Source organism: Liolophura sinensis, chromosome 6 (assembly GCF_032854445.1).
Source record: "Liolophura sinensis isolate JHLJ2023 chromosome 6, CUHK_Ljap_v2, whole genome shotgun sequence".
Lineage (NCBI taxonomy): Eukaryota > Metazoa > Mollusca > Polyplacophora > Chitonida > Chitonidae > Liolophura > Liolophura sinensis.
In genome coordinates, this window is record NC_088300.1 from 41,766 (window position 1) to 57,859 (window position 16,094).

Consider the following 16,094-nt stretch of genomic DNA (forward strand, 5'->3'; position numbering starts at 1 on the left):
CTTTCAACATATGCGCACTATTCAATTTGTTTCCCAAATAATTTTTACTGGTAATACATTTGTTTTTCATCTCCTTTCAGGCAATGCCCAGTTGATGTTTGGACAAGGATTTTTAGATACTTTAGCTGTTATGATGGTGATATGCCGCCCGTGCCCACATTCGTAAAAAGGCTCAAATTATTGCATATTCGTTTGTTTAGCTGCTAGAATGGTATTCATGATTTCAGTGTGAAATATTTATGTAAGCTTCCGTTCCAGTGACCACTGGAATCTTCCTTATATAGATTGGGAAAGGGGTACAGGAAGCGTTTTGATATAGGGCTACATCCATATTAACTGCACAGGTGTGAAGTGCTGGTTTATGCGTGTCTCTCCACGAGAATTTACCAATCGAGAGATCAGACGAATGTTGTCACTAAATACACAATTCTGAAAAATGTGCAATTTTTAAAAGAAATTCTCATCTTATGAGCCTTAATATCAGAAAAAAATTCTCTAACGATAACCTTTAAGTGTGATGTCAAGTCACAGTCTTGATTTTCTAGTCTATTAGTCTTATCCAGTCTGATGCAAAAACCACACCCAGGGGGCTGCCCTTCTATTTAGCATTTCCTCACGGCAGCGCCCTGTGGGGAATTGCAGAATAAAATTGCGCGATTTTACATAATATACCGGTATCCGGTTTAAAATGCCGTTGTCAAGTTTCCTGCTTTTAAAATGCCCATGAATCCACTGGACTTGATGGCTTGGGACCACGCCCTGTATTACATAACATGGGACGGGCCTGCCGGACTGGGAACCGAAATCTACTATATATAAATCAATTTCTTTCTTCGCCTGGAATAATAATAAAAAAAAACCCTATGCTATGCGCTGCTTTCTTCTTCACTATATGTAGTAAGTCCGGGTATATTTGTGGGCTTGTAAACATTTAGGTAGTCTGCAACCGCTGTAACAGTATACAACAGAAAGCGTTGTGTTTCGTCTCTGTACCTACATGTCCGCCTACCCTAAAAAAAAGTCACCGTGCAGCTTACATGAGTATTGCTCACTCCATTTTTTCGCTTGTGTCTTATTATACAAAAGCACCACTACTAATCGACACACATCTTAAACCTAACCCTAACTGTGTAGCCTTGACACAGGTATTGCTCTCATTACATATCTTTAGTAGAGGATTGTTCTAAAAAAATTCGCCTGGAAATTAACATAGGCCTAAAACAAATGACTATTGGATGCCAGAGTAATGTGCCTTGTCACTGATAGTCCATAAACCCCACTGAACATTTTGCTCCATTTTATTTTGAGATAAAAAAAAAAGAAAAGAAAAGGAAGTAAACTTTCTTTTAGAGCCGGATCGTTTCAGTCGCCTTTCTCTGGGTGGTCACTTAATTTTTATTCGGTAGGCCTATGTTTTTTTTAACAAAATGGGCCCAGCATTCACGGCATAAACGATTTGTTTCATTTTAGACTGTAAAGAAATGCTTACATTTAGCACACGGACTATTCCTATGACCACATCTAGATACTTCTACCATTAATGCTATCTTCGCTAAAGATAGCATGCAAGGCCAAACCAACATGTCGTCTACAGCTATTGGCCTTACTATATCTAACTGGTTATTTCTACATATTAGGCTTTGTATGTTTGTGTATTACTTATAATATCTGTACAGGAAATCTTTAAACTGCTTATATTTGAAATTGCAGAGTGTGAGCGCCAGTAAAACATAACACGCCGCCTGGTGTCACTAGTACGATGTTAATGGTTGAGCGGCACACGTGCATGTTCGCCTATGTTGTACCGTTATAGCCTTAAAACGTTTGTCCGCGGCCAGCTCAGCGAACCAATGAGACACGGGTTTGTATCTGTGCTTACTGCGGAGCTACCGTCAGTCGCCAGGTAGGCCTACACGCACTACATGGTTAGTTTCGGGAAGACCGAAAGAAGCCGGCCTGCGAAATCCTGTCCTGCCGAATGACCGTCTCTCTTTCAAACTGACTGCTCTTCACGTGTTGAAAACGTCTTCGAGGTGTTCTGCGAGATGTAATAGAATGCCACTATTTCGAAAGTCTATCTGTATTAAGTGTAGGAAGCAACGAGAGGAGGGGGCAAGCTGAGCGTGCTGCAAGACGTCTCTCCCCCTCGAAAACAGATAACCACAAACATCTTCTGCACTGTTAATCGCGAGCTTCCCTTGCATCTTTAGCTACCATGGCGGATTCTACAGAAGGAGGGGGCTCCGAACAAGATGATATTTCATTCCTACGGACGGTAAGTAAGGAAGAGAAATTCTGTCACAATCTCTGAATCACACATACCACTGAGAGCTTGTTATGTTGTTGTTGTTGCGCCTGAATACACCGGCCGATGTGACCCAAAGCAGGGTATGTCATGTTAATATAAGTTACATTGTAAATTAGCACTTAAAATCTCAGCTTTGGAGGGTTGCTCAGAGGTATATTTACCTATGCACGTAAACTCTTCTTCTCTTGACATCGAATTAGGTTTTTGTGACTTATCAATAACGGTACCTGGCTTATAACGATAAGCTAGATTGTTTACTTTTGTCGACTGCTTCACTAACATAATTTGTTCATTGATCAGTTTCATGTGTAAGATTCAGCAAATTCTGCGGTGATCCCAAAAACTTTAATTTTTAAAAATACATTTCTGTGGTAAGATATGGCATGTTGTTTGTTAGGTGACACAAAAGTAGTGGAGGACAACATCTTGGAAGAGTCCATCCAAGTTGCGTGCTATAACTAGCCAAGATGTACACAAGTCTTATATAAAAGATGAAAGTTCTTGTCTAAGGGTTTAACATCACCGTAGCGGTGCGCATTCTTGGGATTTGACTCCGTATGAAAGAGGCTTTATCGGTATCCGGCAATACAACAAACACCAAGACGAAGGTGTTAAAGTCTATTCTACCCCGTTTGTTTTTCATGGACCCACAAGTCTTTACTACAGACATGTACATGCATCTTCAACTGCCCTGAAGTTGTATATTTACTACCGATAGGCCTATATTAAGCTTTAAGCACATGCTTAGTTAAGATACACATATATTTATTTAAAGAAATGTAGAGTTGTACTAGTTAACAGTCCTGTGTGATGTTAGACAGTGCTACCTTTCTTGACTTGGAAAGATGTAAAACTAGTTTTCAGTTGGTCCCATTATCTGGGATCAGGTGTATACCCCCAGCTGAGATGTGTTTTGGTTGACTGAGTAGTGGCAGTTGAGTAAGTTAAATCCTGTGATGGCTGGCTGATTATCTGGGTCATCTTCTGACATGTCAGCCTCCGCTCTCATTTATGTCCTGGTCTTCACACTTCAATGATTTTTAAACAACACAGCAGGACACATAAATATTTCAAGATTGTTGACACCGATTGATGTGTACTTTCTGCTTATAAACATGTTTGTAAAATGGATATGCTTCAGCGCCCTCACTTCTTTCAGATACCCATGACAATGATCAGACCTACAGTGTTATGTAGTTTTATACTGAGTGTCGTAAATCATTAGGATCGTGTTCATAGACCATAGTTGATGCTGTCTAGCAAGAATAGATTGTAAGCTACAGTTCTTGTTATATGTATATATTTCTTTTGCTTATATATGTTGGCTGCTGAATCAGTGTATGATGTAGGAGTGGAAGGCAAGCATTTTTTGAAAATGATGGCAAGAATTTGAAAATGAGGGCAAGAGTTTGAAAATGAGGCCAATAATTTGAAAATGAGGCCAATAATTTGAAAATGAAGGCAAAAATTTGAAAATGAAGGCACCAAAAAGTTTTCGACTAGCACATTGTTTATATGCTAGAGACCACTTTTACATACAATGTAAGAGCCAAATTTGGCCTACAGTTACGATCATAGCTTAAAAGGTTATGATTACCATAATACAGTTCCCATGTGTAAGCAACATTAACATATCTTTTTCAGCACCTACACAATCCTGTTCTTCGGCATTATTAGATACACATTATCTAATGCCCTGTGCACAATGGGACCCACGTTGTCCTAGGCCTTCTGTGTTACATTGGATCCACATTATCCAGTGTCTTCTGCATTATGGGATCCACGTTATCCAATGTCCTCTACATCAGAGGAGGCACATTATCCAGTGTCTTCTGCATTGAGGTACATTATCCAATATCCTCTACATCATAGGATACACATTATCCAGTGTCTTCTGCATTATGGGGTCTACATTATCCAGTGTCTTCTGCATTATGAGGTCTTCGTTATCCAATATATTTGACAGCATTGCCATTTATACACAGTATTCAAAGCCTTCTGCATTGTCTGATACTCAATATCCAATGCCTTACATGCATTATGGGATTCACATTTATCCAATGTCTTCTGCATTGTCAGATACACAGTACACTCTCCATTGGTTTCTGAATTTTCAGAAAGACTAATGAATGATTTTTACACTGCCATACATACATGTATAGTATCCAATGGATTTTGCATTGTGCATGTCATTGACATTCTGCATTGTCATTATCATCAATTGTCATTATCCTATTTTAAGTTCTGCATTACAGGATGTACACACTGCTGAATGAAGCCTGCATTACAGGATCCACAAGACTCCCTATGCAGTGGGATGTATGTTTTCATCATACTTTTATCTTCATGAGAAATGAACACATTGCCCAAAGACAGTAAGAGAAAGCTAAATTACATAATGAAGAATTGTGTATTCCTGCTCAGTGTGGGCTGACTAGTGCTTGTGTGCATCATTTCTTAGAGTGGGTGCAAACGGTAGAGAGATAGGAACATGCATCAGTTTATCTGTTCCCCCTTACAACCATCCCAAAATAGCTCTGACTGCATGATTCTAGAAGGAGGAGAAATGAGCAGTGAGAGACCAGATACAGAGTCTGTTGCCAGCTGTGTGATATCTGAGGGGATGAGGCAGCACTAGTGCAGGGAGTGGGTCCTGCGAAAAGACTGAGGCTGTTGTTTTTGTGGTGTTTTACATTCTGGAAGATGGACCTGAAGCTAGAGACCATATGATCTCCTTAGTAACAGGCGGCGAGGAAATGAAGAAAGAAAAAGAAAATTGCCTCCCAAATACATTGTAAATACTTCACACATCTACATGTATATGCCAACAAATACAGCATAAATACTTCACACATCTACATGTATATGTCAACAAATACAGCATAAATACTTCACACATCTAAATGTATATGCCAACAAATACAGTATAAATGCTTCACACATCTACATATACAGTGTCAACAAATACAGCATAAATACTTCACACATCTACATGTATACGCCAACAAAAACTTCACACATCTACATGTATATGCCAATAAATACAGTATGAATACTTCACACATCTACATGTATATGCCAACAAATACAGTACATATACTTCACACATCTACATGTATATGCCAACAAATACAGTATGAGTACTTCACACAGTGCAGACAAAACAGTGACCACTATCATGTTTTGTACTGGTGGCTGTAGTACCACTATTAGTGGCTGTAGTGCAGACAAAACAGTGATCACTATTATTTTATAAGTGGCTGTAGTGCAGACAAAGCAATGACAACTATCATTTTATTAGTGGCTGTAGTGCAGACAAAACAGTGACCACTATCATTTTATTAGTGGCTGTAGTGCAGACAAAACAGTGACCACTATTGTTTTATTAGTGGCTGTAGTGCAGACAAAACATTGACTACTATCATTGTATTAGTGGCTGTAGTGCAGACAAAACAGTGACCACTATTAGTGGCTGTAGTGCAGACAAAGCAATGACCACTATCATTTTATTAGTGGCTGTAGTGCAGACAAAACAGTGACCACTATTGTTTTATTAGTGGCTGTAGTGCAGACAAAACAGTGACTACTGTCATTGTATAAGTGGCTGTAGTGCAGAGAAAACGGTGAACGCTGTCATTGTATTAGTGGCTGTAGTGCAAACAAAACAGTGACCACTATTAGAGGCTGTAGTGCAGACAAAACAGTGACCACTATCATTTTATTAGTGGCTGTATTGCAGACAAAACAGTGACCACTATCATTGTATTAGTGGCTGTATTGCAGACAAAACAGTGACCACTATGGTTGTATTAGTAGCTGTATTGCAAACAAAACAGTGATAACTATTAGTCGTTGTAGTGCAGACAAAACAGTGACCACTATTAGTGGCTGTAGTGCAGACAAAACAGACCACTATCATTGTATTAGTGGCTGTATTGCAGACGAAACAGTGACCACTATGATTGTATTAGTGGCTGTATTGCAGACAAAACAGTGATGACTATTAGTGGTTGTAGTGCAGACAAAACAGTGACCACTATTAGTGGCTGTAGTGCAGACAAAACTGTGACCACTATCATTGTATTGGAGGCTGTAGTGCAGACAAAACTGTGACCACTATCATTATATTAGTGGTTGTAGTGCAGACAAAACATTGACCACTATTAGTGGCTATAGTGCAGACAGAACAGTGTCCACTATTAGTGGCTGTATTGCAGACAAAACAGTGACCACTATTTTTTTATTAGTGGCTGTAGTGCAGACAAAACAGTAACCATTATCTTTTTATTAGTGGCTGTAGTGCAGAAAAAGCAGTGACCATTATCTTTTTATTAGTGGCTGTAGTGTAGACAAAACAGTGACCATTACCCTTTTATTAGTGGCTGTAGTGCAGACAAAGCAGTGACCATTATCTTTTTATTTGTTGCTGTAGTGCAGACAAAACAGTGACCATTATCTTTTTATTAGTGGCTGTAGTGCAGACAAAACAGTGTCCATTATAGTGCAGACAAAATGGTGACCACTATCATTGCCCTTCCATGAAACTAACCCTCAGTATGGTTGAAAGATCTCTGCTTATGGATCAAATGTTTATTGGAATTGTGTTTGATGCCATACTCCAGAATTGCTCACTTCTCTTGCGGCTTCACTGAAGTTCACTGAAGATTAATCATGTGCTCTATATGCCTGTCAGAAAACACCCACCTTCATCTAATGATATTAACCAGTGCTAAAATGTATACAGGCGGGCTGGGTGGTAAAATTGGTGTGGTTAAAAAGTGGTGGTTAGGTGCTGGTGTCGTTATAGCCATACAATACATCTGACTACACACACTCTACAGGTCCATCACTCATGTATGTAACCATTACAAAAAATACATTAAAATAAATTAGTACATGTGTACTAACTACAGGTATATGTATGCAGTAAGACTTGATGATAATAGTGCATGTTTGCTACATGGACAATTTGGTGAAGTTTCATATGATCATGTTTTGTTTTCGGTTTGTGGGTTTTTTTTTTTTGCAGTTGTGAAACGTGAAATCACTCTTCAGAATAAATTTGGTTAAATTTATCCAAGAATTACATTTAATGTCATCTAGCAGCCTAGGAATCTTCAGCGTTTACCTTACCCTTGCTATAAACATCTCAACAATTTTAGTAGCAGCCAAACCAAGAGCAGGATTTGAACACGCAACCTCATTGGTCATTTGTTGATAGACTGCATTGTTTTAGGTTATTGGGCCTTGGGGTTAATTTCTCCTGCTTTGGAGAGGGCATGAATGTACCACATAGTTGGGTTATCCCACCTTTGACGCCTCTATTAAAGAGAAACTTGATCCTCCCTGGAAATGACCAGCCCTTGATGAGCTCATATTGGCTGATTAAAGTGATGCATGTTATTTATGATATCCAATACATTTCTTTTCTCTGTGGTTTGATTTTTTCCTCACTACACTTGTTAAGTGTATAGAAGTTGATGTAACATCATGGGTAACATGTGGTTAAGGCATCAGAGATAGCACTGTCTTACTCCCCCACCTAGGCTGTGGAGAAGGTACAGATCTGCTCATCACTTGGGTGGGGGAGAGGGATCTATGGCAGCTTCAGTGTGGGCCCTCTCTGATTACCCCTCATACAGAGACTGTCCAGACCCTGATAGTGGCCATTCTAGCCATGTTACATATGGAGATAATTTCCTCTGCTTTCTGTCTTGCATGCCAAACACATTCTGAAAATATACAAAAACTGGCATTGGGGATATCACTGCGTAATGTGCTAAATGTATTATGTCACGGGAATTCTTATGGTGAACAGGATGTTGTAATACTCTTGGCTCAACTATTTTTCGTGGAAGAGGAAGTGTTGATGTTCTGTTTTTATTTTCGGTTTGATGCTGACTGTGTATACAGCATTTTCTGTACAAGATCATTTTCTAGAGTGTGTAGACAGAGTTATCTGTGTCTTTGTTAGTAGCGTGAAGACTACATCAAACTACTGGCAACAGTTCATACATGTTTTCTGGGCTTGGATCTTCAGTCTGGCTTCATTTGTTTGGAGCTGTCCTGAATATGTAACTGTCCTGTGTAGTAGAAGGCAGGTGGCACCCGGCTTAAAACCCCGTTCCTACCCAGCGGCAGCAAGATTAAGCAGCCTGGGATCTACATGAGGAAGAGCTGAAGTAAAGTCCGCTGATCCAGGGATTAGCAATTTTAAAACCCTTCTGAGATCTCCTGGCAGATTCAGGCCTTGCGGTAGCTCTTCCCCTCATGGAATAGATGTAGATGTATTAGTCATAATTCCCTTGTCAGCCCAGGAGCCTGTAGTCTGTATGGTTAGCTGGCAGTATGCAGATATGCTCATCCAGCATCAAGGACATATGCAAATCTATACATTGACAGGACTTCCATTAGTGAGTTTATACGATTAATATAAATGTAGCATCTGCGTTTGTATTCATGGCATCTGGGTTGGTGTTGTGGCTGGTTGGTGCAAATTTGGTTAGCATTTACTTTATTTAATTGCTTAGCTGAGACTAATTTTTTTTTTTGGACAAATGCATCAGCTACAAATGTAGGGGTTTGATAGTGTTTGATAAACTAAATGGGTGATATGATCGGTGAAAAGTACAGACGATAAAAGACTGCAAAGAAAAAATTTTGAAGAAGAGTGGCAATGACCTGTGCCTGTCAAGTTATAGTCTGTGGGACGCCACAGATATCCCAAGACATGGCTGCCTGACAGGCATCTTTAAATAGTAGGTAATAGCAGGGTAATTCTGGAGGGAGTGTCATGTCAGATCAATGTAGTATACAGTGTATGTGTAGGAGTGTGGTAAGGCCTTGGTAACACCTGACACAGCATTGGGAATATAGTAGCTAGCTAATTAGCACATGTATGCATCAGTGGAAAGTGGATTACATCTACTGCTGACAACCTGTGTCATCTGCCAGCAGGAGGCGTACACAAGCAACAGTAGTACCTAGACTACCCAGAGACGGTGTCAGAAGTGGGAGTGTGTGGCTGCTGTCTACACTTGTGACATGAGTGCTTGGAATGTCCCATCGAGTATTGCCAGAGATAGACAGCCTCAATTACTGGAACCACAGAAACAAAGGGACACGCATCACCTCTCAGAGTTAGGATTGCCTCAGGCCAATTTCTCTTGTCACATAATCTCGCTCATTCATTAACCCTGTGATAATTTTGTGATTATCGATTTATCTGTGGAAATGTCACTGTTTCAAGAGGAAGATGAGTACGAGTCCACAGATAATATCCGATGTGTAAGTACATGTATGTGGATACTTAATGCATATACAATAGTCTTGTTATACCTGCCAATTATTTCTAAGTGTATTCATTGCGTAGTGAATGCGAGCACTAACCTGTACACAAACGTGTATCGTGCTGTGGTACAGAGCTTGTGTGATGTCTCACAATCCTTACTTGCCCAGGGCAGTGATTGTGTGTTTAGGAATTTAGTGTCATGTACAGTACATCATAGATAAATGTGGTTATTGAACAGTTGAATTTAATGATTTACAACGATGAATGCATCATGGCTGACAAGATCTGATGTAGTTTAAACTATTAAATAAGCATTTATGTCGTGTTAAAATCCTTTTAGGTTTGTAATTCTGATTGACACAGAAATCAAAAACTTTGCTCTTGTTTTAAGAATAGCCTGTCTCCTAGCTTTTCAGAAAGCATGCTATGCCTTAATTCTCAATTTTCTATCCTGTTAAATATGGAATATTTTGGGGTGTTGATATTTTGCATAAAGTTCAAAGGCATGAGTACAACTCTTCTTCACAGATATAACAATGGTACATGTAATAAAACCCAGTGAAAAAGTGAAGATAATAGCCCTTGCAGGGACAAAGTTGAGATAATAATCCTTGCAGGGACAAAGCTGAGATAATAATCCTTGCAGGGACAAAGTTGAGATGTACACCTTGGTATCTGTGTACTGTGATCCCAGATGTACACCTTGGTATGTGTGCACTGTGATCCCAGATGTACACCTTGGTATCTATGTACTCTGATCCCAGATGTACAGCATGGTATCTGTTCACTGTGATCCCAGATGTACACCTTGGTATCAATGTACTGTGATCCCAGATGTACACCTTGGTATCAATGTACTGTGATCCCAGATGTACACCTTGGTATCTGTGTAGTGTGATCCCAGATGTACACCTGGGTATCTGTGCACTGTGATCCCAGATGTACACCTTGGTATTCTCCCAGATGTACACCTTGGTATCTATGTACTTTGATCCCAGATGTACACCTTGGTATCTATGCATGGTGATCCCAGATGTACACCTTGGTATCTGTGCACTGTGATCCTAGATGTACACCTTGGTATCTATGTACTGTGATGTGATCCCAGATGTACACCTGGGGTATCCGTGTACTGTGATCCCAGATGTACACCTTGGTATCTATGTACTGTGATCCCAGATTTACACCTTGGTATCTGTGCACTGTGATCCCAGATGTACACCTTGGTATCTATGCACTGTGATCCCAGATGTACACCTTGGTATCTATGCACTGTGATCCCAGGATGTACACCTTGGTATCTGTGTACTGTGATCCCAGATGTACACCTGGGTATCCGTGTACTGTGATCCCAGATGTACACCTTGGTATCTATGCACTGTGATCCCAGATGTACACCTTGGTATCTATGCACCGTGATCCCAGATGTACACCATGGTATCTATGCACTGTGATCCCAGATGTACACCTTGGTATCTATATGTACATGTGTTTATTATTCACCTTTTACTGTTATTCATATTACTGGTTACTGGGGAACATTCCTGCCTGTCAGTGTCCATGTCAAGGCGGGGCTGACTGGTCTATCTTGTAATACTTTCACTTTCTCATTTTGTATTAAGAGCTAGCTGGGAAGTCATGTTTGTACATCTAGTCATCAGTATTACATGACTATCAGTACACATTCAGCCTGTGGCTATCAGTACACATTCAGCCTGTGGCTATCAGTACACATTCAGCTTGTGGCTATCAGTACACATTCAGTCTATGCATGTTGATAATGTAACAAAACCTGCCATGATGTTATGTAATAGACAGTATAATAATGCTATTCATGCACATGTAACATGTACATAGAAAACAATGCCCATTGCCCGTCAGCTTGGCCATTGGCACATTAAGCCCAGCAGTCACTGTCTTGTGATCCTCAGTAGGCTGAGCTCACCAGACAGCTGTGACCTGCGGGGATGGTGATTACTGTAGATGCTGGGACAAGCAGTTCACGTTCTTGAGGAGATCTTTGCACTGTTACCTGTCTCTGTCATCAACCTGGCTGCTGAATCTATCTTGCACTGTTACCTGTCTCTGTCATCAACCTGGCTGCTGAATCTATCTTGCACTGTTACCTGTCAACCTGGCTGCTGAATCTATCTTGGACTACATGTTCTCTGTTCTGTTGACATGGATACACAGTTTACATGTTTGTGTACATTGGGTACGCTCACATTTGTGGTGAAACTACCACAAGGGATTTAAGAACACCAAGGTGTGTGTTATACTCATATACACATTAGTAACTAATATAAGCAGAAGCCTTGAAGTCTGTCCAGAAGACTGGTTCATTTGTCCAAATCCATTAAAGTCAGAACACTGTTTAAAATGCACTCAAAATATGTAAAAATACAAACCGTATTTATAATGTGTTCACATGGGTGTCTTAGCTGGTCCCGTGCCTGATGTGTTCACATGGGTATCTTAGCTGGTTCCGTGCCTCATGTGTTCACCTGGGTGTCTTAGCTGGTCCCCTTAGCTGGTCCCGTGCCTGATGTGTTCACGTGGGTGTCTTAGCTGGTTCTGTGCCTGATGTGGGTGTCTTAGCTGGTCCCGTGCCTGATGTGTTCATGTGGGTGTCTTAGCTGGTCCCGTGCCTGATGTGTTCACATGGGTGTCTTAGCTGGTCCCGTGCCTGATGTGTTCACATGGGTGTCTTAGCTGGACAATGGTTAACCATCCCTCCCATGCACCCGTTTGCTTTGTATGGACTGGCATGGAAAATGACGTTCCTGTCACTCTTTCATTTCTGGACTTCAAAAGCTTCCGTTGAGCTGCGTAATGAACTTCAGGACTGTATGTACAATAATGGTACTAAGTGAATTAACGGGCAGGGTTAATGTTGGATGGCGGGGAGACAGTGGTTACCTCTGCACCACATATCCTCGTATAGCTGGGAGACAGTGGTTACCTCTGTGCCACATATCCTCGTATGGCTGGGAGACAGTGGTTACCTCTGTGCCACATATCCTCACATGGCAGGGAGACATTGGTTACCTCTGCGCCACATATCCTCACATGACCGAGAGATAGTGGTTACCTCTGCACCACATATCCTCACATGGCAGGGAGACAGTGGTTACCTGTGCACCACATATCCTTGCATGGCCGGGAGACAGTGGTTACCACTGCACCACATATCCTTGCATGGCAGGGAGACAGTGGTTACCTCTGTGCCACATATCCTCACATGGGAGGGAGACAGTGGTTACCTCTGCGCCACATATCCTCACATGGCTGAGAGACAGTGGTTACCTGTGCACCACATATCCTTGCATGGCAGGGAGACAGCGGTTACCTCTGCACCACATATCCTTGCATGGCCGGGAGACAGTGGTTACCTCTGTACCACATATCCTCACATGGCAGGGAGACAGTGGTTACCTCTGTGCCACATATCCTCATATGGCAGGGAGACAGTGGTTACCTCTGTACCACATATCCTTGCATGGCAGGGCTATGTAGCTTCTTTGAACCGAACACCTCCCCCACCCCCCACCCCCCCCCCCCCCCCGCCCCCACTTTGGCCAAGTGAGATAAACCATGTGTCTAAGGGTTTATCTGTCATCGCAAAGGTTGTAAAATGTTGTCGCAAAATATATTTGAGACCACTTTGTGTGTCTTTATTGAGACAAAAGAGTTAAAAGAGTTTTTACAGTGAAGTTCAGTCATTGTTGATAATGTCCATTTTAGGTAATGTGTTACTTCCTTGTGGTGTGAAACAAGATGCCAGTGAATGTAATCTAGAAATGAACTTGAATTTTAGTTATAGTTTTCAGAATTGAGCTGGTGTTATCACAGAGATGTCTTTTCCTTTCAGCTCTTGTTATGTAAATGTCATGTAATCTTTGAGAGCCAGATGGATTGAGTTGGCTGCTTTTTTGCCTTTCTTTTTGTTTTTATAACCTCTTGATATACATGTATTCACTGTGTAACTCTGCCCACCCATGCAGGTAAACATTCACGTAACTGCACTTTGGTTTTAAGCAAATAATATTGTGTTCCTGGTTACATGGCTCTGGGTCAGCTGCTATTATTTTAATATTTCTTCATGAAGACTATATATTTGGGATTGTTACACCACCGGGCATTGTGGTCACACATCACAGACTTGAATCCCTATCAACTGGGGCTTTAAGTCAGGGGGCGGTGTCATTTACAATGTACCAGGGAGTTGATTTCATCCAGACACCCTGGTTTCCAGCAAACACAAATCTAACATAAGGGAAAATAAGACCACCGTTTAAATCATCATTCAGATAATGTGTTAGTTAGTTAGCTGAACATGTACATGTTAGTTTATTGTACTAGTCATAATGTCTTTAGTTTATAGTCAGTTGGCTGTACATGTACATGTTGGTTTATTGGACAAGCCATAATGTCTTTAGTTTATAGTCAGTTGGCTGTACATATACATGTTGGTTTATTGGACAAGCCATAATGTCTTTAGTTTATAGTCAGTTGGCTGTACATATACATGTTGGTTTATTGGACAAGCCATAATGTCTTATTGAGTTATGTGCTCATGTACAAGTTACATGTAGTTGATTGTATTGGAAAATAACGTTTTTGTCTGTTAACTGTACATGTTAGTTTATTGTACCAGCTTGTTAAGTAAATGTGTTGTTGTTGTTGTTGTTTACAGGATGACAATGTGTGTATGACATGTGTGGCCTCCCTAACTCGGGACAGTGTAGAGCGCGTGTGTCTGGCAGCAGAGGGCTTCGGAAACCGCATGTGCTTTCTGGAGAATGTCAGCTCAAAGGTTAGTAATCCTTTATTGGTGCTCCAACAGGGTTTATTCATTGTAACTTATTCGTATAGTTTAAAAAAAAACAAACTCAAATGTGATTTAGAATTGCAGTTCATCATAGAAAGGTGAAATCATCATGTTCAGGTTAAAAAAGCCTCAATATGAGCTTTCAGAAATGTTTAAAATAATCAAAGCTTATCTTAGCATGCACACAGTACAGTGTATATACAGGTAGTCATTTTCTTGTGTAACCAGTGATGTAAGCACCCCTCCTCTCACTCCCCACCCACCCACACCCTTCACTAAGCTTCATACCTAGCGTAGACTGTAGAGAGAGTCTCCTGGATCAGTATGTTCTCCATCCAGCTGAAAATAGTTTTCATTCCTGTATACGTGTAAAATCATACTAACACTGCAAGAACAGGCCCATGTTCCCCTTGCTTGGGCAACTGCGTATTACTTGAATGGAAGACAGGAATAGAGAACAGTCCTTATGTCTCTGCAGGAAATGAGTGACTGTAGCGAACATTACAAAATAAAACCGCAAAGCCTAGTTAAGATGTAATTAATGGGTGCTGATGTCATTGTCCAGATGCTCAATGTTATCAAAGATGCCTGCATCTGTGACTTTGGACATTTCCCTGGTTTTCTCATCTTAGTTCATAGCTTAGTGATTGAACTTTACATTTGTCTGAAAAAATCAGTGTGATAAAGCATTTTGTGTAAAAAGTATTTATGTCAAGAATTTCTCCCATTTGCATATGTATGCGTATAAATAAGAACTTGAGGTAGACAAAAGATAGATTAAACCTGGGATTAAGATAGACAAAACCTGGGATTAAGATAGGCAAATCCATGGCATTAAGATAGACAAAACCATGGCATAGACAAAACCTGGGATTAAGATAGACAAATCCCTGGCATTAAGATAGACAAATCCATGGCTTTAAGATAGACAAAACCATGGCATAGACAAAACCTGGGATTAAGATAGACAAATCCATGGCATTAAGATAGACAAAACCATGATATAAGATGCATGTAGGTTTGTACAATGTACATATCAGGAGCTACATGTACACATAAACTCAGCTAGGAACAAAGAAAAGTGTCTTCCTGGAACTTCTGTAGCTCTCCCTGTGACTCTAGTAGCTCTCCCTGTGACTCCAGTAGCTCTTGTTGTGACTCCTGTAGCTCTCCCTGTGACTCCTGTAGCTCTCCCTGTGACTCATGTACATGTAGCTATCCCTGTGACTCCTGTATCTCTCGCTGCAACTCCAGTAGCTCTTGTTGTGACTCCTGTAGCTCTCACTGTGACTCCAGTAGCTTTCGTTGTAACTCCTGTAGCTCTTGCTGCGACTCCTGTAGCTCACCCTGCGAGTCCTGTAGCTCTTGTTGTGACTCCTGTAGCTCTTCCTGTGATGCCTGTAGCTATCCCTGTGACTCCTGTAGCTCTCCGTGTGACTCCAGTAGCCTTCGTTGTAACTCCTGTAGCTCTTGCTGCGACTCCTGTAGCTCACCCTGTGAGTCCGGTAGCTCTCCCTGCAACTCCTGTAGCTCACCCTGTGACTCCTGTAGCTCACCCTGTGAGTCCTGTAGCTCACCCTGTGACCCCTGTAGCTCTTCCTGTGACTCCTGTAGCTCTCCCTGTGACTCCTTTAGCTCACCCTGTGAGTCCTGTAGCTCTCCCT

General features: G+C 41.0%; 1 protein-coding gene across 1 annotated transcript in view; it reads left to right on the top strand.

Moving 5' to 3' along the window:
- Positions 1–1,913: 1,913 nt before the first annotated feature.
- LOC135468178 (ryanodine receptor 2-like) overlaps positions 1,914–16,094 on the top strand; it is a 171,824-nt gene continuing 157,643 nt past the window's right edge. Inside the window, exons 1-2 of the mRNA XM_064746268.1 lie at positions 1,914–2,275; positions 14,296–14,415. Coding sequence (XP_064602338.1) covers positions 2,216–2,275; positions 14,296–14,415 — 180 coding nt within the window. The 5' untranslated portion in view covers positions 1,914–2,215. The remainder of the gene's footprint in view (positions 2,276–14,295; positions 14,416–16,094) is intronic.